Source organism: Lemur catta, chromosome 3 (genome assembly GCF_020740605.2).
Source record: "Lemur catta isolate mLemCat1 chromosome 3, mLemCat1.pri, whole genome shotgun sequence".
NCBI lineage: Eukaryota > Metazoa > Chordata > Mammalia > Primates > Lemuridae > Lemur > Lemur catta.
The window spans coordinates 113,484,904-113,507,463 of record NC_059130.1 but is presented as its reverse complement, the minus strand read 5'-3'; the positions used below and the strand labels follow the sequence as shown (position 1 = coordinate 113,507,463).

At 53.2% G+C, this 22,560-nt stretch overlaps 1 protein-coding gene across 4 annotated transcripts in view; it reads right to left on the bottom strand.

Moving 5' to 3' along the window:
• The window catches only part of CAPZB (capping actin protein of muscle Z-line subunit beta), a 132,788-nt gene that overhangs the window by 5,768 nt on the left and 104,460 nt on the right, over positions 1-22,560 (bottom strand). For all 4 annotated transcript variants that reach the window (XM_045548551.1, XM_045548552.1, XM_045548550.1 and 1 more), the window contains 3 exons: positions 10,804-10,945; positions 10,178-10,294; positions 62-127 (listed from right to left, as the gene is read on the bottom strand). In XM_045548551.1, the coding sequence (XP_045404507.1) occupies positions 62-127; positions 10,178-10,294; positions 10,804-10,945 (325 nt within the window). The remainder of the gene's footprint in view (positions 1-61; positions 128-10,177; positions 10,295-10,803; positions 10,946-22,560) is intronic.

The window sequence follows — 22,560 nt, the reverse complement described above, 5'->3', positions numbered from 1 at the left end:
CAATTGCGGTGGGTTGATGTAGGCGCAATCCAGGGCCCAGAGAGCCCAGAGGGCCACTCACCTCTACCAGGCGCCCGATATTGGCTATGTGTGGGGAGCAGTCGCTCACGGTCTCATCTTTCTCCATCTGCAAAAGACAAAAACATTCCTCCAAGTCAGAGGAGGCCGGAGCTCCCTGAGAAAGGCAGCTCTGCCGGCAGCCAGCCCACCTCCAGGGTTTGCAAAGAGCCTATTGTCCCCGCGGGCAGCTCTGTGGAGCCAGCTGCAGGTGTTACAAGGCCACTTTTCCCGAGGTGGAGCTGGAACGCAAAATGACTTCAGTCTCAGGTGGGAAACAGCCCTGCCAGCAGCCACCCAGAGCCCCACTGCCAGGGGAAAGAGTTTTGCTGCTGCCCTCCCAAAGCAAGCAGGGCGAAGAGGACCACCCTGGCCCAGCCCTGGCACATCCAGGGCTAACCGGAGAAGATGCGCTCAGTGTCTTCACGCCACTGTCGGCAGGGTCTGGCCGGCTGCCCTGATACTGCAGGCGAGTCCCCCAACAGCCACCACTGCTGCACCCAGACACTCCTAATGGCAGCTTTGTGATGCCATCCGCTGTAGGCCTTGGAGGGAGGGACGGATACCCTTTCACAGAGGCTGTGAGGCCAGAGGGCTGGAGTGACCTGCCCAAGGTCACTCGGGTACCAATGGCAGACCTGGGTCAAACCCATTCTCACTCCAGAGCCTGCTCGTTCTACTCCAAGGGGGAAGTTGGAGCGAGAGCATCTCAATACGGATGAGAGGTGGGCCGGGGATGCAGCGACTAGTCTCTTCTTCCTACGCCCAGGAAGAGCCAGTTTTGGCCCAATAATCTCCACTCTGGGTGTTGGAAGGAAGGGAGGAGGGGAGGGAAGAGGGGACTGGCCACTGCTGACTCCAGCACTCGTTCATGAATTGTGGATTTCCCCTCAATGTTTCCCTATGCCTTAGTTCCCTGACAAGAATATAAATTCTTTACAGAGAGATTTACCTGTTTTATAACTTAACTCACAGGGTGCCCGGCACAATGCTAAGCACATACGTGCTCAATGTTACCACACTGAAAATAAGAATAAGGAGATACTATCATGGTACCATTTTTGTTGCTGAAATAAAATGTGGAAGCTGAAATAAGTAATTAGGGGGATGAAAAAAACAGTATCAGGAATTAAAATGAGTTCAAGCTAGTAAAAAAAAAAAAAAAAAAAAGCAAAGAAAAAGTGGACTGCTGTCTTTGGAACCAGAAGCAGAGGGCAGAGGGGTGGAGGCTCAGCAGGGCGGGTGCCGGCCTGCTCCCAGGGCAAAGCCCCCGCTGCCTCGCACATCTCTACTAGTCCTCACTGGGAAGCATGACTTTCTTGCTGGGAAAGGCAGAACAGATCCAGTAAAGAGGGGCTGAAGGTGCAAACGGGCAAGAAGATGGTAGGACAGAACCAAGTCACTTTCAACAACCAGGCTTCTAGGTCATTCCACACAAATCCGACCTGTGATGCAGTGAATCTTCAGAAGGGGCAGCGCACTTCAGGGCTGCAAGGATTCTGGAGGGCTGCAGCAGTACACTCGACTTTTGTCAAAGAAGGAAGAGTAGACTCTAGCAGTTAAACACTAGTTTGAAGAGGACAAGCAGCATTTTTGTTTTTAAAGGCCGGCTCTCACTCTGTTGCCCAGGCTGGAGTGCAGCGGTGCAATCACAGCTCACTGCAGCCTCAAACTCCTGGGCACGAGCGAACTTCCTACCTCAATGTCCTGAGTAGCTGGGACTACAGGTGCACGCCACCATGCCTGGCTAATTTTTAATTTTTTTTTTTTTGCAGAGACAGGTTCCCACTATGTTGCTCAGACTGGGCTCAAACTCCTGGGCTCAAGTGATTCTCCTGCCTCTGTCTCCCACAGTACTGGGATTATAGGAATGAGACACCATGCCCGGCCCCAGACAACAATTTTTGATGGGATTGTTAAAATCAACTGTTGGCACATTCTACTATCAGAGACCAAGAGGAGCCAGCCACAGGAATGCCCATTTCCTGTTGTGATGGGGATGCTGGGCCGGGAAAACACGGCACGACTTCAGTAAGATCACATCCTTCGGGCAGGTTCCTGTCCAGCGTCCTGTGGCTACGGCTGCGATGAGGGGCTGGACACCAGGTTCTGCACCCCGTAAAAGTCTCCACCTGCCCTAGGTCAACCTGTTTGTGCAGGACTTACACAGAGGCGCAGCCAGGAGGGTTACCAGCATCCTACTGGCAGCACCAAGGGTCAAGGTCAGAGGGTCACTGCAGAACCTGGAAACCTCGGTCAGCTACAGAATGACAGTGGCAGCCACCTTGTTCCATTTCATTTTCCTAAGAACCCTACTTTAAACCCAAGGCAACAGTTAATGATGCAAGTAACCTATCCGCCCAGATCACACGGCACGGTTAGACGGCTTCGCTGTTAGATGCTACTTCAGTTGCCAATTTACCTGGGAAAACGCAAGCCAGATACTTAGGCTCAAACGTTAATCTCACTGAGTACAAAACGGAGAACTTCTGATTTGCAAAGAGTCCCCGTGAAGAGACTGGTGGTTTTTAGATGATTTCAAGCTGATGAGAATGTGACGTGGCTGCTGCGACAGCTGGGATGCAACTTTCAGGCATATAAATGAAACCATCACTGTGCCCAGACCAGGGATGGCATCCCTCACCCATCACGCAACCAAGACACTGTGGCTGCAGGGTCCCATTACTTGCCTAGGAAGGTAATGGTCCCCCCCTGGTCTGTCCCAGGGAAGCAAAATCTGTAGGGCTGGACTAAGTTTAGGGCACTGTTTTTTTCTTTCCTTTCTCTCTTTCTTTCTTTCTTCCTTTTTTTTTTTTTCCAAGAGACGGAGCTTCCCTGTGTTGTCCAGGCTAGATTGGAACTCCCGTGCTCCTCCTGCCTTAGGCTCCCAGGCGGCTGGGACTACAGGCGCGCGCCATCCTGCCTGACTAGGGCAACAGGTTTTGAGAGAGCCATGGACAAGTTAGAGTTCATCCACTTAAAAGGTCTGAACACCCTGACCCCGAGAAACAGGAAGGAACTGGCGATATTCAGGCCTGGGTATGTGGGGGGGCCTGAGAGACCCGCAGGGCTCTGAAGGCCTGCGTCCCACAGCGGGAGCAGACTCAATCTATGTCGCTGCCAAAGGCGGAGGTGGAACCCAGGAGTGAGAGCACATCACGGGTGACAGAGCTGTCTCTAACAGGCATCTGCTCGTCCAGCAATGAGCTCCAGAGCACTGGGTGTCTGGACAGAAAGGGGGTGACCACTTGGCAAAGATGTTACAAGTGGTGGACCCATTTGAGAGCAACAGTCTGGAACCGATGGCTCCGAGAGGCCCTTCCAAAGTTAATGAGACTAAATCTCTGCGCAACAAAGACGTCTGGTTCTGGCAAGACTGCTGTGCTGAGGACTAGTGGAAAAGGGGGAGAGAAATGCTGGAATGACCAACACGGGCTCTCAACTGTCCCGGCACACTCTGGGCAGTGATCCTGGGCAGTCTCGAGCCACAGAGACTCCAAAGTGTTCCCCATAAACCAGGAGGAGTGAGAGTGCTCATGAACTTGAAAGTGAGAGCCATTTCCCTCCATTTCAGGTCTAGTAAATGCTCCACCCTCAGCAGAACCGGAGTGTTTGCTGGAACATCATCTTCCCTTAGCAAAACTCTGTTGCCGGGACAACTGGTTGGTGTGTGTGTTGGGGAGTTGGGGAGCACGCTCACGGGGAGGGTGCTCCATACACTCGTTTTTAAAAGGAGCGTTTGGATGTCAACACGCTGGGACTGTGTGTCCTCTGTCCCCACATGGAAACAGTTACTGTGCCCAGCTCAGGGCTGCACAGAGAGCTGCTCTGCTGGGCAGGGCGACGCGGGGGGTCTGATCCCAATAACGTCCTTCCAGCGAACTGCAGTCTCTCTCCTACCCCAGCTCACATGGAGGGCAGATTCCTGGCCACCCCAGGGAAGGGATGAGGCCTTTGAGTTCACAGACGGGCCCCATCTTAAATGAGCACCAACAGCCCAAAGTGAGGCTAGGACTGTTGGCAAAGGGCTCTGGGCCACCAGTGTGTGTCACATCAGCAGCTGAAACTCTTGGTTCCCATCTCTGTGTTTCAGAACCAAGAGCCACTTTCCAACAAACAGAAGGGCTGAAGCCACTGGACACCCCAAGGTAGAAGAGGTGGGTGAAGGCTGCATGTTCCCAGTTGTGCAGCCCCTTCCCCAGCAGACGGACTCTTCAGGAGAACAAGAGGGGCCCCCTCGCTCGTGGCAGGGAATTTGAGCCCGTGTCAATGGCCCTGTGGGGGCAGAGAGCCCAGCACATGAGCCCCCTCCCCCAGGCTGACTCCCCTCCACCCCTGGTCGGGGTCAGCTCGCTGGCAATGCTGCTCCACCAAAAATAGCACCATTTTTGCAATGCATATATTATTACATCCTTATAAAAGTGGCTGCCAGAAGGAAAACATTCTTACGCGCTGTGGCTGCACAGATGTTCCACAAGGTGGTTCCAACCAAGTCTGGAGCCCAGCCCAAGAGCGCCCCGCAGGCACCTCTCGTCTCCGTGGCCTGGGGACGACACAGGTGAGTGTCTGGAAACCAGCAGGCCATTCTCACACAGCTGTACCGCACCTCCCACTGCCACGCGGCATCTTCCAGCGGGCACAGCAGCAGGGTGGGGCCTGTAGGCAGCCAGCCCCGCTCATCGGCTCTGTGGCTGCCTCGTCCTCAGGCCCCAGGAGCCCAGCAGGAAAGGGCCTGGCTTATCTGGGCCTCGACCTCACAACGAATAAGCCAATGTACAGAAAATGCCTAGAACTATGCCTGGTGGAGTGGCAGTTCTCACTTTGTCGAAACAGAGCTTCAAGGCTGGGCGCAGTGCCTCTCGCCTGTAATCCTAGCAGCAGAGGGGGAAGGACTGCTTGAGGCCACGAGTTCAAGACCAGCCTGAGCACGAGTGAGACCCCTGTCTATACCAAAAATAGAAAAATCAGTTGGGCGTGGTGGCCCATGCCTGCAGTCCCAACTACTCGGGAGGCTGAGGCAGGAGGATCGCTTGAGCACAGGCGTTTGAGTTTGCAGCGAGCTATGATGACACCACTGCACTCTACCCAGGGCGACAGAGTGAAACTCTGTTTCAAAAACAAACTAACAAAAACAGAGCTCCACTCCCAGGGCTCTTAGGGTCTCTGGTGTCCTCCTGGTCACCAAGCTATGCTGGGAGTCGGAGGCCAGGGCTTCACATGCTGCCAGCCAGCGGACAGTGGTCAGCCAGCCTCCTAGGGAAGGCTACGTCTGTCCAGTTTAGGAAAATCTTAACTGAATCTAAAATTGTATATATTCTACAAGTCTCTGCTTGCAAGATACGTGGTAGCAGCAGTAATAGCTGTTATTTATTGAGCATGAAACCATGTGTCAGAATGGTTTCTTATTTCCCCTCCACAATGACCTTTCAAAATAAGCACCATCAATTCTATGGTGAAAACACTGAGTTTCAAAGAAGTGAAGTGGCTTGTCCAGGTCACACAGCTGGAAAGTGACTGGGCTGGGGTTTGAACTAAGGTCTGCATGATTCTGAAACCTGTTTCCTTCCCCAAGACCTCTCAAGCTAGCTGCATTATCATCTCTGTTCTTCACCGGGAAAGTGGAGGACAAACCACGAGGCAGGACTCAGAGGGCCCGAGCGGGTTCCATCCCAGCCCCAGCCACCTCCCACCAAGGATCCGGGGCCCCTTCCTCTCCTGTGCCTGCTCTTCCCAGTGAGGGATGGTGGCACGGAGCCATCTGCCCCGTGCTTTCTTTCCCAGCCGGGCACCGGGACACCCCACCCCAGGGCATCTGACAGAAACCCAACCGTCCCTAAAAGCCGCACTGCTCAGGTGTCTCCACCCTGGGGCCCGGCAGCCTTGCGGCACACCAGGAGCGCTCGTGGCTGCAGCCGAGGCCCGCAGAGTGCGCCTGCGCTCCGGGACCTCCTGGATGTGGCCCGGCCCACCCCCGTTCCCTGCAGCTGGAAGGAGGGGCCGTGGGCTCTTCCCCATGACAAAACACACTGCTGGGCCTCACTGCCACTCGCAGGTCCGAGGGGAGCTTCCTGCCGTGAGAGCTGGGCGGGCAGCTCTGCTGGAGTTTTACTGCCTGGAGATGTGTCGGGGCACCTGCTGCTGAGCGGGGAGAGGGGCTCAGCCTGCGAACGATCGGCCTGATCCCCACACTCAACAAAGCGTTTCACCTTCGCTTCTAAATATGTAGAATCTGAAAAAAAAATATCAAACCAACATCTGCAGGGCCCTTCCCTGGACAGAAAACCTTGGATCTCCTCCCACAGATTTACGGTCCTGCCTCTTTCCCACATCTCTGCTGTCACACAGGAGTGACCTCTCGGTACAACTTCCTTTTCAACACGCTGGTACTTAGCTTGCAACCTCTTGCACTTGCTCCACCACCCGCCCACCGGGGCCCACGTGGCGGTCCGCCAAAGGGCACCTCCTGTCCGCCTTCCCTTGCGGGTGTCCCCACCCCTGGCAGGAAGGTGCAACCCACCGTAATGAGCTCCCACAAAGGCTGTGGCTCACCTTCCCCGACAGCCCCACAGCTGCAGAATTTGCCGGAACACCCTATCTACCTACCTACCTCCTTTTCCAGTTGACGTCCCTGAGAGACATATTTTGGGGGGTAATGGGAGGAACAAAAGGCCAACGTGAAGCCTTAGAGGGGGAGCGTGTCCTGGTGGGCAGCAGCCAGAGCCCACCATGGCGTGTCCACACCGGGCGCCCTGACCTGCTACATGTGCCAACCAGGGCCACGCTCTGCCTCCTTCAGCTGAGAAAGGAAGGGCACGGGCAAGCCTGGCAGGAAGGGACCGTGGAGGAGAGCCACCAGCAAGCTGAAGCCGTCAGCCCTTCTCCAGATGGGGTGCGCCTGAGCCAGGCACGGGGAAGGGCACCCAGGCAGGGCTGCTGCTGAGGCAGGCTGGGGCACCAGACACCAGGGGCACCGGGAGACACACCTGGCCTTGCCTTGGAGTGCTGCCTGCTGGCTGGACGGCTCTCGGGGTCAGAGCCTGGCACTGTGGGTCTGGGGAGACGGCTCCAAAAGCAAAGTGTGTCCTTCCCGACACACATGGAGTGAGCATGAGTGACCGCCATGAAGCCAGGTTTCCAGAGGAAAAGCCTAGGGCTGGGTCACTGCGAGTGTAATGGACACTCAAGAGAAGGGGCCCCTCATTTGTCACCCATCTCATGTCCCAGTCAGCCAAGCCCTGACCACTCCACTCCGAAGGCCTCCAGCCTGTCGTTCCTCCTGTACCCCTCCTGCCTCTGCCCTTCTTCCTCCTGGCTCTTGTCACCTGCCCTGAGTGGACACCAGCTTCTTCACTGACCTCCTCGCCACGGGCATGTCTAACCCTCCCAGGGCTACCCGGTCTGGGTCCCTGTCACCTCTCTCCTGGACGACTCTAACAGCCTCCTCCTGCCCACCCCATCCCCCAAGCCAGCTGGCAGAGCTACCTTCTAAAAGCACAGATCCAATCAGATCATTCGGATCCCTGAAAATCCTAAAACCCTCCTCACTGCCTCCAGGAGCAAAGGCATCCCCTGTGGTCAACCCACTTCCTGCAGGAGGTCACCCTGAAAGCCAAACGCTCACCCACAGGAGGGGCCCAAAGGGTGGTGGCACGCAGCACGCCCCCAGGGAGGCCAACTGGCATGGGACTGCAGCGCTGGCCCTGCCTGCTTCAGAGCCCACTGGGCCACTGCAGCTGCCCTTGAGCTGGCTGCCGGAGGAGGAGGGGGTGCCAACAGATATCACCAGGCGCCCACTGGGCTATGTCCTGTCTATACTGAGCTGACTGCTCAACGCATTTCCATTTTACTATTTAGCAGTCACAGAATGTCAGGCACAGGGGACAGATTAAGACCAAAACAGTATGTTGTGGTAGAAAGTAGTATGTTTTTTTCTCATCAGACAATTCAGGGTTCAAATCTCGGTCCTGCTTCTTACTGGTGAAGTCATATGGGCAAATTATTTCACAGTTGGAACCTCAGTTTCCTCATCTGTTCAGTGGGAATAACTCGACCTTGTTTACAGTCTACTCAAAGGGGTCAGCCCGCACGCTCACTCTGCCACTAGTTTGCTCAACTTTCCTGGAACCCTCTGTCTCCCATCCAAGGTAACCACAGACGTTTTTCCAGGCTCACTGGGACACACAGCCAAACCCTGCAACCCTTATTTCCCCTGTTACTCAGAAGCTGCGCATCATTAACTTAGATTTGTCTCTCTCACTGCTCTCCCTCCCCAATCTCTCTCCCACCCCCATACAGTTACTTACACTGGAAACCAGCCCTAGCTTCAATGCACCTCGAGTGAATTATGTGATCGGCCGTTAGAATGATGACAGAGCATGAATTTCCTATTAAAGCCCCAAGAGCAAAAGGCAATGCAAACAAGGCCCACAGCCCCGGCCAAGGTGTGCTGGGGACAGCCACTCATCAGACTGAGTTTGGCTTGGCAGGAGGCACAGCTCACGGCAAGCCGGAACCAGGCTCTGGCCATGGCTGACAGCTCTGATTTAAACTATTAGGAAGACGGAGGATTAAATATTTGTCCAGGTCACTGTACACCGGCTGGAATTATAAACAGCTTGGAGCGGTAAGTGATGCAGGAAGTAGTCTCTGGATCCAGATTTAGGATTTTCCAGCCACTACCCAGGTGGCAGGGTGGGGGACGCAGGCTGTGTGGGGTAGTCGCCTAGGGGGTAGCCTCCCCCTCCTCTGCTGGGGGCCCCCAGAAAGCAAGAGCCCACCTCCACGTGAAAGGCTGGGCCCTGCCCTGGGAGCATGAATGCTTAATTCTGGGATGGGGTGGGGACAGTCCTGCCCCACAGTCAAGGGGACCCCCAAGATCCCTTCTGGCCTCAAGGCCCTCTGACACTGAGAGTCAATGGAGGTTTGGCAGATGGAAGGTCTCAGGCTCCAATACACACCCCCGGCACGGCAGCTGACATATTCGCCTTGCACCCGTTTTCCAAATGCATGTAGATGCTGTTGCAGAATAAGTCACTTAGGAGATGCACTAAATTAATCCTATCTGCCATATATTTTTTTTCTATTGACAGCTATTAAGACTATAATTATCTTATTGAAAAAAATTTTTTGATGTTAAAAGGAATCCTCATACTCAAAGGTTAGGCACTCTGAGAATGGGGGATGGGAAGGACATTGGCACAGAAGGCAGGACACCCCTGAGCCATACCAATCCTGCCAGTACCGACTTCTCTGATGGTGTGATGCGGTCCCGCCTGTGTCTGGCCTGTGCTCTCTCTTCCCCTGCACACCAAGCATCCGCTGCCTTGCCCTGGCACAAGGTTAGGGCCTTCTCTTGGAATGGGAGTCTACGTAGTATTGAACATGTCAAGGGTCTTAAACATGGACCCTTAAACAAGGGTCTTAAACCTGCCTGGATCTCAGCAGAAGTTAAGGCAAGTCTGCTCCAGGGCCAGGCAGTGCCTTCCAGCCCAAGCTCCAAGTTCGCTTTAAAAACAGCCTGGGGGGACACCTTGGAGACAGGTTGCTAGTAGTACCCAAGCAAAAGATGGGCGAGAGAAAGGTACACTGTAGCACTTCTCAAATTTTAACATGCATATACATTACCTGGAGACTTTTGTTAAAATGGACATCCTGATTCCATAGGTCTGGGTGGGGCCCAAGATTTCTGTCTCTAACAAGCTCTTTGCTGATGCTGGTCCCCATACCAGGCTGAGAACAGCAAGGTGCAGACCCCTGAGCTCCGACAAGTGTCCCCTGGAGAGCAGGCCTGACTGATGGCATCGTCATGCATGACATGGCCAATGGAGCCAAGCACTGCTCCTCATAGCATGACAAGAGCATGCAGTACAGGGACATGGGGGCCCCTGAGGAGTGAGAAGCAGCAGCCGTACCAGGCCCTGTCCTCACTTGGCAGGAGGCCAGTGGAGCAAGTTTTGGGCAACCGTGCACAGCCCAGACGGCTTTTATTTGAAGACATGAAGCTCTACTTCCATGGCGGATTTCCAGCCGGGCAAACACGCTCACCCTAAGTGGGCAGAAGGTCAGCGCTGAGGCTGGCACCTGTGGGCACTGGCCACTCGCTACCAACGGGTCACTCTACCTGTCTGGTGAGGCTGCCCCCGAGGTTCATGGTGCCAGAGCCGGATTTGTTGGTCTGCAGCCACAGCATCACCGTGGAGGTCAACTTGTAATGGGCGGTGCGACCACTGGATTTCTCCTGGGGGGAGGAGACGGAGATCAGAACCTTGGGCACAACCTGAGCTGAGGAGAGCCTGAAGCGGCCCCCTGAATTCAGAGTCGGGCACGGGCAACCTCGCACAGCCCAGACAGCTTTTATTTGAACATGTGAAGCCCTACTTCGATGGCAGATTTCTGACTGGCCACACACGCTTACCCTAAGTGGGCAACTGCTCACTCATGGGCAGAAGGTCAGCACTGACCTTCCCCAACATGCCCCTCCCCAGGTCATTACCACAAATTACCTTTCTTACAAAATTCCAACTTGTTTTTAAAGGGACAGTATCTGTAATCATGTGTATGAAGTTCTTTTGGGAATTTTATCATCAGTGACTACTGCAGTCCTGACTTATCTTTGTCCAAATGGCTTCAGGGCGTTACAGGAATTAGCAGGTGTTTACACATCACAGTACTCTCCCTGCACCTGCTAGAGAGTGTGGCCGCACTGTTCGGGGAGCCATCTATCGCCAGCTGCTGGGGAGGCTGTACCTGCACTTCCACCACGTGGATGGAATCCCAGCAGCCCTTGATCTTCTTGGATCCGTCTCCAGCCTTCTTTATGAGGATCACTCCAGCAAAGCCGTGATCCAGATCCCAGAGGTAGACAGATGAGACGCCGCCTTCAAAATACCTGCAGGAAACAGGCGCACGTGCCCATTAGATGGTGAGTTACAGATCACTAACCCAGGTCTCAGGCTGTCATTTGGCAAAGATTCACCAAAATGTCTCTCTAGGATTAAAGGCCCTCCCTGCAATGGTCCCAGGGCTGATCTTTGGATGTGTTCTGATCGTCCTGTGGTTGGGGGAGGGCGTGCAGCATCCTCTGGGGCTGACAGAAAGGACCCGGGCTTAGGAGTCATAAAGATGCACCTGAGTTTGAGCTCTGCCACCTACTCTAGCTCTGTGGTCTTCGGCAAGCTTCCTACACTTCGCTGGGCGTCCCAGTCCTCCCAGATACAGGGTGCAGCAGAGGATGTGACATCAGTGGACAATCCACTTTTTTCTTTCTTTTCTTTTCTCTTCTCCCCCCCTCCCTTTTTTTTTTAAGAGACAGAGTACAGTGGCCTGATCATAGGTCACTGCAACCTTGAACTCCTGGGGCTCAAGTGATATTCCCGCCTCAGCCTCCAGAGGAGCTAGGACTACAGGTACATGCCACCATGCCTGGCTAATCTTTCTTATTTTTGTAGAGATGAGGTCTCACTATGTTGCCCAGGCTGGTCTCAAATTCCTGGCCTCAGGCGATCCCCGACCTTGGCCTCCCAAAGTGCTGGGACCACAGGCGTGAGTCATTGTGCCTGGCTGGTATTTCTATCTGTGGGGTAGCTATTTTACAGGGAAAGTGAGGGAAAAATACAACTACAAACTCCTCCCTGCCCCGATCCTTCCAGAGCCTGGGCAGACCAGGGGGTCTTGCTGGTCTTTCGGAGCAACTTACTACAAGACCCTCGCTGGAAATGAAGGCTAAGCTTGGGGCAGAGCTTCCCACTCAGATCTGAGTCAATACGGAAACATTTCTTACTAAGGCCAAATGGAAGAGGGAAGAAAAGGCTGGATGAGGCCAGGGAACCAGGCTGGGATCCCATATCCAAGCTACGTAAGCCGACTGTCACGACTGAGGCTGCTGTGAGTAGCGACCGGGCGAGTGCAGTCAGCTGACATGGTGCCTCCAATGCTGCTGGGAGCCAAGTGAAGCTCCGAGAACTCTCCCTTCTCGTGGCTGGCACATTCTTTATCACAAAGTCTGTGGCCTTAGGGCCACATGTGGCCTGCTGGACTTTTGAGTGTGGCCTTCTGACTGAATCCAAATTTTACAGAACAAATCCTTTTAATGAAGGGATTTGTTCTGTGAAGTTTGGATTTGGTCGAGGGGCTGCACTTGGGGACCTGGAGAGCCGCATGTGGCCTTGAGGCTGCAGGTTCCTCACCCCTGGTAGGGTCTCTCTGACCCCACTTAATCCCTGAATCAAGGGTGCAGCAGGCACGTGCTAGAAGTGCGGGATCCTGAGACCCGGACAGCCAGGAAGGCAGACCTCATGGTGCATGGGGTGGGCACACCCAGTGCCAGCTCTGGCACCCCCTGTGCGAGCCATGCTCACGCACTCATCCAACCGACAACTGTTTACTAAAGGTTACCAGCAACTGGCCCTGAGAACGCAGTAGGGACATCTACTTTATAAATAGACTGTCAAGAACAATATAGGAAAGCAGCGACCCTAACAAATGATTATTGTTTTCACTGTTAAAATTTAAATACTAAAAATTAACATGTATCTATGGATTATGGCTCAATAAACTTATTATATAACAGAAAAATACACAGGGTAAATGTTAATATTTAGAGAATGTGGAAGAATATAAGAATTCTTTATACTCTTTTTTTTGCAATTTTACTGTAAGTCTGAAACTATTTCAAATTGTTTTTTTAGAAAGTCAGTATATGAAATATACCCGAGTCTAAGAGACAGTCGTTGCGGAAGCAAGGAGCCTCGCAGGGGAATGAGAATCTCCTGCTGCTAGTAAGACTCAGGGTGCCCGGCTGTTCTGTCTTCTTGCCCTAAACCACTGTGGCCCCGCTACCCGCGTCCCCTCACCACCAGGGTCCCCTTAGGCACGCAGGGGCCAGCCCCCTACCACAGGGCCACATCCTGCCCCATTGCTCTGTCCCGCTCACACTACCTGCTGTGATTAAGCTGTCAAACTCACAATGGTGTCCCCCACTGGCAAGTGGGCTGCAGGAGGGCAGGCCTGCCTGGCTAGAAGTGTCAGGTGCCAGACGTGAGCTAAATGCTGGTCAACAGCGGAGAATGGGGAGGGGTGTGGCTCTGGACAGGCACAGCACAGCGCAGTACAGAGAGGGAGACGACGAGAGAATAAACAGACACCCTGAGGGGCCCAGGCTTGGTGCCATCCTAGGTGACCTCCAGGAGTCGGCCAACACTGGCACTCGGGGACCCCACTGTGGGAGATAAGTTCTCTTGCTCCAAGTCTCTCTCCAAACTCCTCCTCCGCAGGGCAGGGCAAGGTAAAGAGGTTAGTGTTCGGTTTAGGTTCCGAAGTCCTACCTCCCTCCACAGGGCCAACCTACAGGAGCTGGGTACAGACCAGCCCACTCTGGAAAGCTCCCGGGACACGTGGAGATGTACTGTCACCTTGCTAGACCTGAGATTCTCCAGTGCACAGATGACTCGCACCATGGGCTCCACGAGCCCTTCTGGCTCATTCTCCTGGATTCTAGAGAGCTCCTCAGTCCGCAAGTTAACTTAGGAGGCACATCAACACTGAGGCAGGAGCACCCACAATGGGCCTGCTAACTATCCCTCTGTTGGCGACAGATGGCTTCGTTCTAACATACGGGTTTCCCTTTCAGTGGGCTTGTAGGGACGGCAGCCCCACATCAAAAGGGGGGAAAAACCCCAACTTTAAAACTGTGGCTTTTCTTGTGTTGACAGAAGGGATGGGCTGATGATTCCTGCTTTCCTTTGGCCATCCTGGAAGGATGTCATTCTTGTCCAAGGCCTGCTCTTCTGTGTGCAGAAGCCTGGGGAGCGGCAGGGTCAGGCTGCCCTGGAAGGTGACCAGGAGGAATCCTGGTGGCCTGACAGCCCTTGTCAACACCATCCAGCGACCAGTTCAAAAGCACCAGGTGGCCTAAGGTTGATCCCCCTCAGTCCCATCCCTTAGCATCCTGTTTCTTCCAGAAAAAGAAAACAATGAACGGCATTAAAGTTTTATAAGGTGGAACTGGCTGTTTCCACGCCGGCGTCCCACCCTGTGGCCCAGCTCCCACTCCGGGCGGCTTCTCCCTGGCCGGCCACATCAACCAGGTCTAAAGTTTCAAATGCTGGAGACAAAGGAAGTAAAAATGCAAACTCAATTGTGACCTCCTTGTGGGTTTTTATTTTACCCAAAATTTAAAAACTTATTGTAAGAACATTATTAAAAAAAAGGAAATTTAAAAATTAGCCCACAATCCCATAAATCAACTTATCCCATAAATCAACTTATCCCATAAATCTGCTTTTTCCAAATTCCCTGTCTCTGCCCAGATGCACAGTTTTTATATGACCATATGCACAGCAACAGTACCATGCTGAGTTCAGCTTTTTTCACTCGGCACAGAATCGTTAGCACTTTCCATGGAGCCACATGATGTCCACCATCATCTCAGACAGCCAGGATGGTATTCCACTGGGTAGTATCCTAGTGGATACTGGATTGGACTGTTAATAAAGGAACGACGGCAGCATGGTTGGAGGCGATGCTGTTGGTCTCCCGCTTTGAATCTGTTCCCTCTCTGAATCAGGGTGTTCCCAGCGGAGGCGATGCAGACGTGCTGAGACCTGGCCTCTGCAGGGATGGCCCAAACACCACAACGTTCAAGAATGGACTTGCATTCCAGTCACCAAAAGGGACCTCCAGGGACTTGAGCGGCCACAAGTCTCAACCTGATCTTCCCAGACAACGGGAGCAGAGGACTGAGTGATTAGAAAGGCTCCTTCCAGGATCTGGAGCACCAGCCTCTCCGGCAAGAGTCGTCAGGACGGCTCCGTGCACGACCGGGTAGGAAGTGACTGTGGGGCGCACAGACGGGTCCCCCTACTACATGGTTTATGGCTTTGTGCTGCGCGTGAAGCATTAATTAAAGAGGGACCTCAACAAGTTTTTGAAAATTTATTTTTACCTACTGTACTTTGATCATAATGACATGAAACAAGGAAAAAAATAATTTTTATGTGGTTCACATTTATGAGTTTTTACATAAAGGCTTTTGTGGGTATTTTAAGAATGTGCTAAAATGTTGTCTGAAACCACATAAAGCTATCTGAGGAGTCGCCCGCCAGAACTAACAGCACACACATGGAAGCACTTTAACTGGCCTTTGTATATTTAATGAGTCAAATAGTATTAATATTGTTTAAATGCTAACAGGCCATTTCAATAAGGTGGCTCTGCCGTGGCCAGTGCCTCGCTCCCAGGCCTTGCACATCCAGGTGAGTGGGTGACTAAACGCAGGCTGTGGGCAAGCGCCGAGAGCAGGCTGCGGGGGAACTGCCCTGCCCTGCCCGGCCCTGCCCTGCCCTGCCCTGCCCGGCTTCTGCCCACGCTTGGTAACTGCATAACCCAGCTCTCCTTGCAGGACGACCACCACAGCTCAGTGACCCAGGCTCAAGAGGGAAAGTCCAGAGAGTTCCCCCGGAAGTCTCCGGGCAAGTGGGCAGCACAGAGAACCTTCTTTTAAATGCACAGGCCCAAAGAGAAGAGCGTGGGCTTTTCTCAGGCCTTCTACCTAAATGGAAAGTCAGGCAGCAGGGGGTGAAGTCCAGGCAGTCAAGAGGGTGAATGACACGCCCAAATCAGGGCCCCCCATTAGCAGGACAACACAGGGACAATCTTGGGAAGACTGTGGAGAAGTCACCTTGGACAAGTGTCGAACTGTGAAGTGTGTGTCTTGGGGGAGTGGGTGGGTACCTTGGAAGATCAAGAGTGGGTGAAATGACAGATCAGCCCAGGAGTGACGGGGGGTAAAACACTGGAATCACCTCTTTGCTGGTGTCCCCCAAAGAGCTACCTCCTCCAACTGAGTGCCATCGGTTCCACTACAGTCTTGGTGGCTTTCAAGATGCCCAGAAAAGATTAACGTGTTTTTTTCCTAAGACCACTCAAGTGCAGTAGTGACAAAGGGGAAAGAGTACAACAACAAGGAGTTCAATCTGTAATTGACTGAACCATGAACAACCAAGTCAGATAACTCATCACTGCCTTCTGACCAACCAAGATTAACGTTTCTTAAGGCAAATGAACAGCAGAGAATTCACACAACTGGGACTAAGGAGATGGGACCACTTGGGGTTAGAATCCCAAGTCCTGCCATTTGAAAAATAGTATGTTGATTACAACACAGATACAGGTTTCATACACTCCAAAGGATCAGCAAAAACCAGGGGGCACCACTGAGCAGGACCTCAGACGGCACGGCCTGGCCGTCCATCAGCATAGCCAATGACACTTAAACATCTGGCTGAGTTTATTCTATGTCGTTGGCTAGATCCCTAAACTTGGATCAGCTAAAAGCCTAATGTGTCAGTAATTCTTTTCTTCTCAGAGTTCTGGGTCATCTCTCCCTGAAAAATCATTCTTCCAGTCGAATAATGTCATAGTCACGTACATAGATTCTATGTCCATAACTCTTCAACCACAGGACTTCTGGGGGGAAGGAGAAAAAAGAGAAAACATAATACTTCACACTCAAAATGACCTACTTCACAAAAGCAAGAAGAAAAGAAAATATTTCGGCTCCAAAAGCTTTATGGGGTGTTTGAGGCCGAGGTGTGCACGGAGACCCAGGATGGAAACTCGTTCCGGGAATCTGAGCTGCAGCTATGAACCGCCAATTCCCAGGCCTGGCCGGCGCCGGGCTGCGAGTAGCAGGGAGGATGGGGCTGGAAGGGACTCTGAGGTTGGCCTCTACTCCTTCCTTTCAAGTCGCCTCCTGGGAGCGTGGCAGGATTCGTGGTTCGAATACAAAGGCTCCCAACAGGTAACAAGTCACATGCCACAACCTGCCACAAAAGAACCAGGGCCAGGACAGACCTGCTGGGAGCAGGGCTTCCCAGCACTGGCCAAGAAACGCTCTCTGCGGTTGTTGGCTTCACTCTCGGCCATCACCGGGTGGGCCCCTTCACAGGGCTGGGCTCAGCCCCAGGAGGCTCGAGCAGACTTGGACCACTGGCCCCTAGGTGAGCCCCGCAGATGCCGGGACGGGTTTTTCTCCCTGTAGTCGGCTTTATTAAGCAAAGCCAAGGGGAAGGCCAGGAGTATTTGTTTGGCACCAACACGGCAGCAAAGCCTGTTCTCTCATTTGTAATATCAAAGGGCTGGATCAGAGGCCAGACTGGAGGAGCTCTCCCAGCTCTGACACTCCTGGATTTGGTGGCTGCACCAGGGCCTGTATGAGGCAGATTGAGCACTGCAGGGCAGGTTCCTCACATCTTAAGTCTCTGTCAAAGCTCTACTCACACACCTCTGGTGACAGAGAATTCACTACATTTCCAAGGCAAACATTTCCGTTTTAAACAGTTCAAATTGTCCTCTCTGGACTTGAGTGAAAACGTCTACCTACTGCCTTCTGGAACCACACAAAGCAAGAACTGAATGCCCTTTCCCCATCTAGTGCTTTTAAACAGCTAAAACTGGCTCACATGCACCCCAAGATTATTCTTTTCCGGCCTCTCATCCTTACATTCTTCCCCTAGGTCCCTATACCTGATCTATCCTGCTCCTACACACACTCCAGGTCGCCAGTGTTCTTAAGGATACAAAAACAGAAAACAATGCCCTAAGTGTGAATCGATGCACGGGGACTAGCACATCTCTTGGCATAGAAGCCACTTCTCCCACGAGGACCCAAGACGAAATTAGCTTTCCTGGCGATCACACCTCACTCGTACTGATACACACCGAGCTCGCAGTCATCTCGAATGGATATTTTTTCTTCTGTGCTGCCATGAAATCGTCTCTCACATCCTATGCTTGAGAACTTGGTATACCGGGCCGGAGAGGGTCACCCTCTGCTCAAATCTGTTAAGTATAATTCTCAGAGACACGGCTTTAACATTTTGACGTATCTTCTGGGATTCTGAATGTGCTGTCATCTGCATCCTATCCAAGCCGCCCTTCCCTGGAAGTCTCCATGCGTGGGATATACGCGAAAGCATGAGGCAACGCAAATGAGCACATAACTGAGTTCCAGACTATGCGGACCGGCTCTCTGTGCTAGAGAATTCCAAGACTTTCTAGAAAGAGCACTGGCAGCCAGAGTGAAGGCTCCTGTGCAGAAACGGTACACTAGGAAGCAGGGCTATGGTCTGGGTGCTTCTCTCATGCTGGGGCACAGTAGCAAGCCGAGAATGCCCACAGCCTCTCCTGGAGCTAAGGGACCTGCTGGGGCTTATGAGGGAGACACAGAAGGGAATATATGAGGTAGGGTAGGCTGAAATGCTATTAATGGCTAAAGAGCTCAGGGTAAAAATTTTTAAATGTTGGTGCAACTCAAGTAGAATTCCTCTATTACCTGGTGCTAAGCTAGGAACACTGGCCCTCAAAAGGCCCCAAGTTGTGAAATTCCACAAGATTCTTCTTTTCCTATCCTGTGTTTTCCCATCGTGTATACGGTCTGTTCTGCTTCTGAGATCGCACCAAGTAGTAACAGCGAGACCCGTGAGAAATAAATGGTGATGAGGAACACTTTGCTGTCACTCGGGTATTAGTTCAAACAGAAACGACAGATTTTATGGCAAAGAGAACAAAACCCACAGGCAGAGCCATTCCACCAGCGCTGAGGTTCTGGCCCAAAGACAATACTTTCTTGTTTCCTCCCAGCCTGAAAAGGAAACGAAAATCCACAGCCATCAGCAGTAGTTTGTTTTTCTGATCATCCTTAACATCCTTACAACATAAAGAGGGCACCCGGTACTCACAGGTGGGAACAATTCAATTCCACTCCAGGAAAAAAGAAAACTCTCCAATTTGCTTGGAGAGGCATCTAAAACCTGGCCCCCGTCCTTGCAGTGTAGACCAACACTGCTTTCTTGTCTGTTGGCTCCAAGGCGGCCACCTTCGAGAAGCTGAGGGTGTGCCCTGTCCGGCAGCCCGACAGGCACAACTGTGCAGAGTCCAGACCGCTGCAGACAGCACACGAGAGGCTGGGAAACGTGGGCTCCCTTCCTTACGCTAGGTGTCCCAGCCCCCACTCAGGGTGCCTCTGGAAAACAAGCTTGCGCAAATGGGAGGAAGACCATGGAACAACAGACAGGAAGTCCTTGCCGCTCCGCCTGCTGGCAGAGTAAGCACTCAACAACCCAGTGGCTGCTGGTTTTCATCAGGCTCTTTCTCTCCAGGCTCAGGAGAGAAGACAACCTAGCCGGGCCCTGAACAGGCAGGAAGCACCACTCAGAAACACGAGGTGCTGCTTGCTGCAAGAGCCCCCCACCCTCAGCCCCGGGAGCTGGACTTGGCTCCGCACAAAATGCAGAAAGATCAACACTTGGCTCTGGGCGGGCCACGTCCAGATCTGATGCTGAAACCTGACCGCCCTTGTTTGTGCGTTGAGACCAGCTGTTTTCACCACAGTCTAAGGAACGTGGCCCAGAGTCTGCCTGTGGACACAGGACAGGTATTCGGCGGAAATTCCTTCCAGTACACACAGGTGCAACAATCCCCTGAGCAAACATACCAATCGGCTTAGGCATGTGCGACTTTAATGCCAGTTGCACTTAGAAGTGCACATCTGGACCGCGGCTGCTGCACTTTATAGCCTCTCTTTACGAGGTTTTTATTTTTTTACTTAAAGAAATAATGAAGGCTCTCTGGAAACAATGGTGTTGCTGGCGTGGCCGCCAATCTGGCTCTGGAATCTGACCGAACCGTCCGCACTCGGCACCGCCATGACCATCTTTGTACTCTGGACTACTGGTGACACTACTGCTAGCCCCACGTGGCCACCCTATGAGAATGCCAACAGTCAAGACGTTCTAGGGCTTCAAAGCCATCACTCTCATTCAAAGCTGCTGTTTTTTAAGAACCCATTCTGTGTCGGGACATTACATACATTATTTTACAGTTAAGAAAACTGTAACCCAGAGAGATCAGGAATGTGCCCAGGTCACAGGGCTGAGAAGTGGGGAGCTGGGAGTGGACATCAGGTCTGGTTGGCCCAGAGCCAGTGTTCTGTCCCTATGCCAGGCTGCCTAGCCATCCTGAGACATCCCAGCTGTGGTGGGAGGTACCTCCTGGAGCACACGCCACTCACGGTGGAGACAAGTCAGGGAAGGAAAGGAGCCCCCTGGATGGCCCGCAATCAGGCACACCACTGAACACCCTGCACTGGAAGTTCTGGAAAGGAGAATTCTCTGCCTCGGCACAGCAGGCTGAGCCTCTGCAAGACCGCCTGTCCCGGACGCTCACACAGAGCAGCTCTCCACCGCAGGAGCCTGGGCCGCAGCTCAGCCCGGGGAGCGCAGGGCCTCTGGCAGGACAAGGAGCCTGACCACGGGAGGGGGCTGGTCCCTGTTTCCAGTGGGGGTTTCAGCCTAGCCACCCAAGTGTGACTGTGTGCCATATGGTTACAGGAACCCAAGAATTCTGGAGGCATCACAGAGTCGCCGATGCTGACTCAGGGGATGTTTATGAGTGAACTTGTTTTCTGCACACTCCTGGTTTCCATTTAACTTTCTTTTAGCAGATGAAAATCAGCACATACCAAGGCCTGTAGCTTTCGGATGCCAGATGAAGGGTACCTGCAGTGAATGCTCCAGTCACTAGCCCCAGGGTAGGGGCAACATGCAAGCCTGTCCAGACCCACTCTTCAGGGGCTCTAGAACTGTAGCAGATATCCCCACTTAGGAGGAGTGGTCATGAAAAAGCTGAAACTCATCCTGCAAGGGCAGGGAGCCAGCTCAGCTCTGCACCCCGCAAAGTTGAGAAGGCTCCCCGAGACCTGTCTCCCTAGCCAGGGACAACAACACAACAGAGGTGAGCTTGGGTTTCTCCATCAACTGCTTCCAGCACTTTCACGTGAGCCCGAGGCTGTGGCAAGCCAGAGTCCCACAGCAGGCAGGCGGGTTCTCAGAGGCCCTCTGCACACACGGCTGAAGATACAAATATGTCTTAAAACTCGAATACTGGCCGGGTGCGGTGGCTCACGCCTGTAATCCTAGCCCTCTGGGAGGCCGAGGCGGTGGATCGCTTGAGGTCAGGAGTTCGAGACCACCTTGAGCGAGACCCCGTCTCTACTAAAAAATAGAAATAAAAATTATCTGGACAACTAAAAATATACATAGAAAAAATTAGCCAGGCATGGTGGCGCATGCCTGTAGTCCCAGCTACTCGGGAGGCTGAGGCAGTAGGATTGCTTAAGCCCAGGAGTTTGAGGTTGCTGTGAGCTAGGCTGACGCCACGGCACTCACTCTAGCCTGGGCAACAGAGTGAGACACTGTCTCAAAAAAAAAAAACAAAAACTCGAATGCTAATGACGCTGCTGACAAGCTGAAAGCCAGAGATGATGTCCCTGCCTTTACCCTGCTGCTCCTGGAGCACAAGGTGTGCAGCAGGTGGTGCCCATCACGGGATCCTTCCGGAGACCTTCATCTGGGAAAAGGCTCTACCTCTAGGCAAGGAAAAAGAACACAGACCTATCTGAAGCGGCAGGCAGTGCAGGTGGATGTGCCCAACCAAATGGTTCCTCGAGCTCCAGAACTTTCCTCTGTCCCCTGCTCCCACCCACCGCCCAGGCCTGGTGGTTTCTGGCGGTGGAAGGTACTGCGGAGCCCTGAATCACAGATCTCACGCAGCCAGGCCAAGGGAAGGGGCCCTCCAACGCCAGCTGACCGATCAGGGTCTTTCCACTCCTGGCCTCTCCAACCTGGCCCCTAGAAGATCTCTTAGGATGCGTGTCACAGCTGTCATACCCCGGGGACCCCTCAGGCTTGTCCCCATGTGCCCAGGGTGCCACCCAGAGGTGTGCACCTCTCCTCACTGCCATGTCCTGCTCTGGCCTTCACTGACCACAACCACCCTGGGACCAACCTCAGGACCTGGCCCCTGTGACTCCTACTGCTCAGAGCATGGTCCTCCCCCTTCGGGTTACATGGCTGTGCCTGGGCTCCCCCAGCCCACCTGAGGATTGGCGATTCACTAGGACTCACGGGACTCAGCACAGCTGTGCTCATGGACAAGATTTGTTACAGTCAAGGACACACAGCAAAGTCAGTCCAGGGAAAAGCACATGTGCTGAAGCCCAGAGAAACCAGGCACAAACTCTCAATGCCCCACTCACTGGAGTCACACAGGACGTGCTTAACTCACCCAGTGACGAGCGATGACTACATGCGTGAAGTGCTGTCTACCGGGGAAGCCCATTAGAGACTCGGTGCCCAGGGTTTCATTGGTAAGCATCCTCTAGCCGGCACACAGAAGTTCAGACCCCCAGAAGTTGGCACAAGCCATGTTGCTTGCACAGTTTGTGCACCGTGAGCCACTCTCATCAGGGAATGATGGCCGGCCCCGGGCCAACCCTGCAAGCACCCTCGGAAGGGCAGCGGTCTCAGGGCAGCTCTGCTAACTCTCTCCCGCAGAAGGGCAAACCCGCTATAACCCGCCCACAGTCCCTTCCTTAGCAGCCCTCTGTTCTTCCCTACCTCAGCACCTGGCTTTTGCTCCTGCACAGTATATGCCAAATTGTGCGCT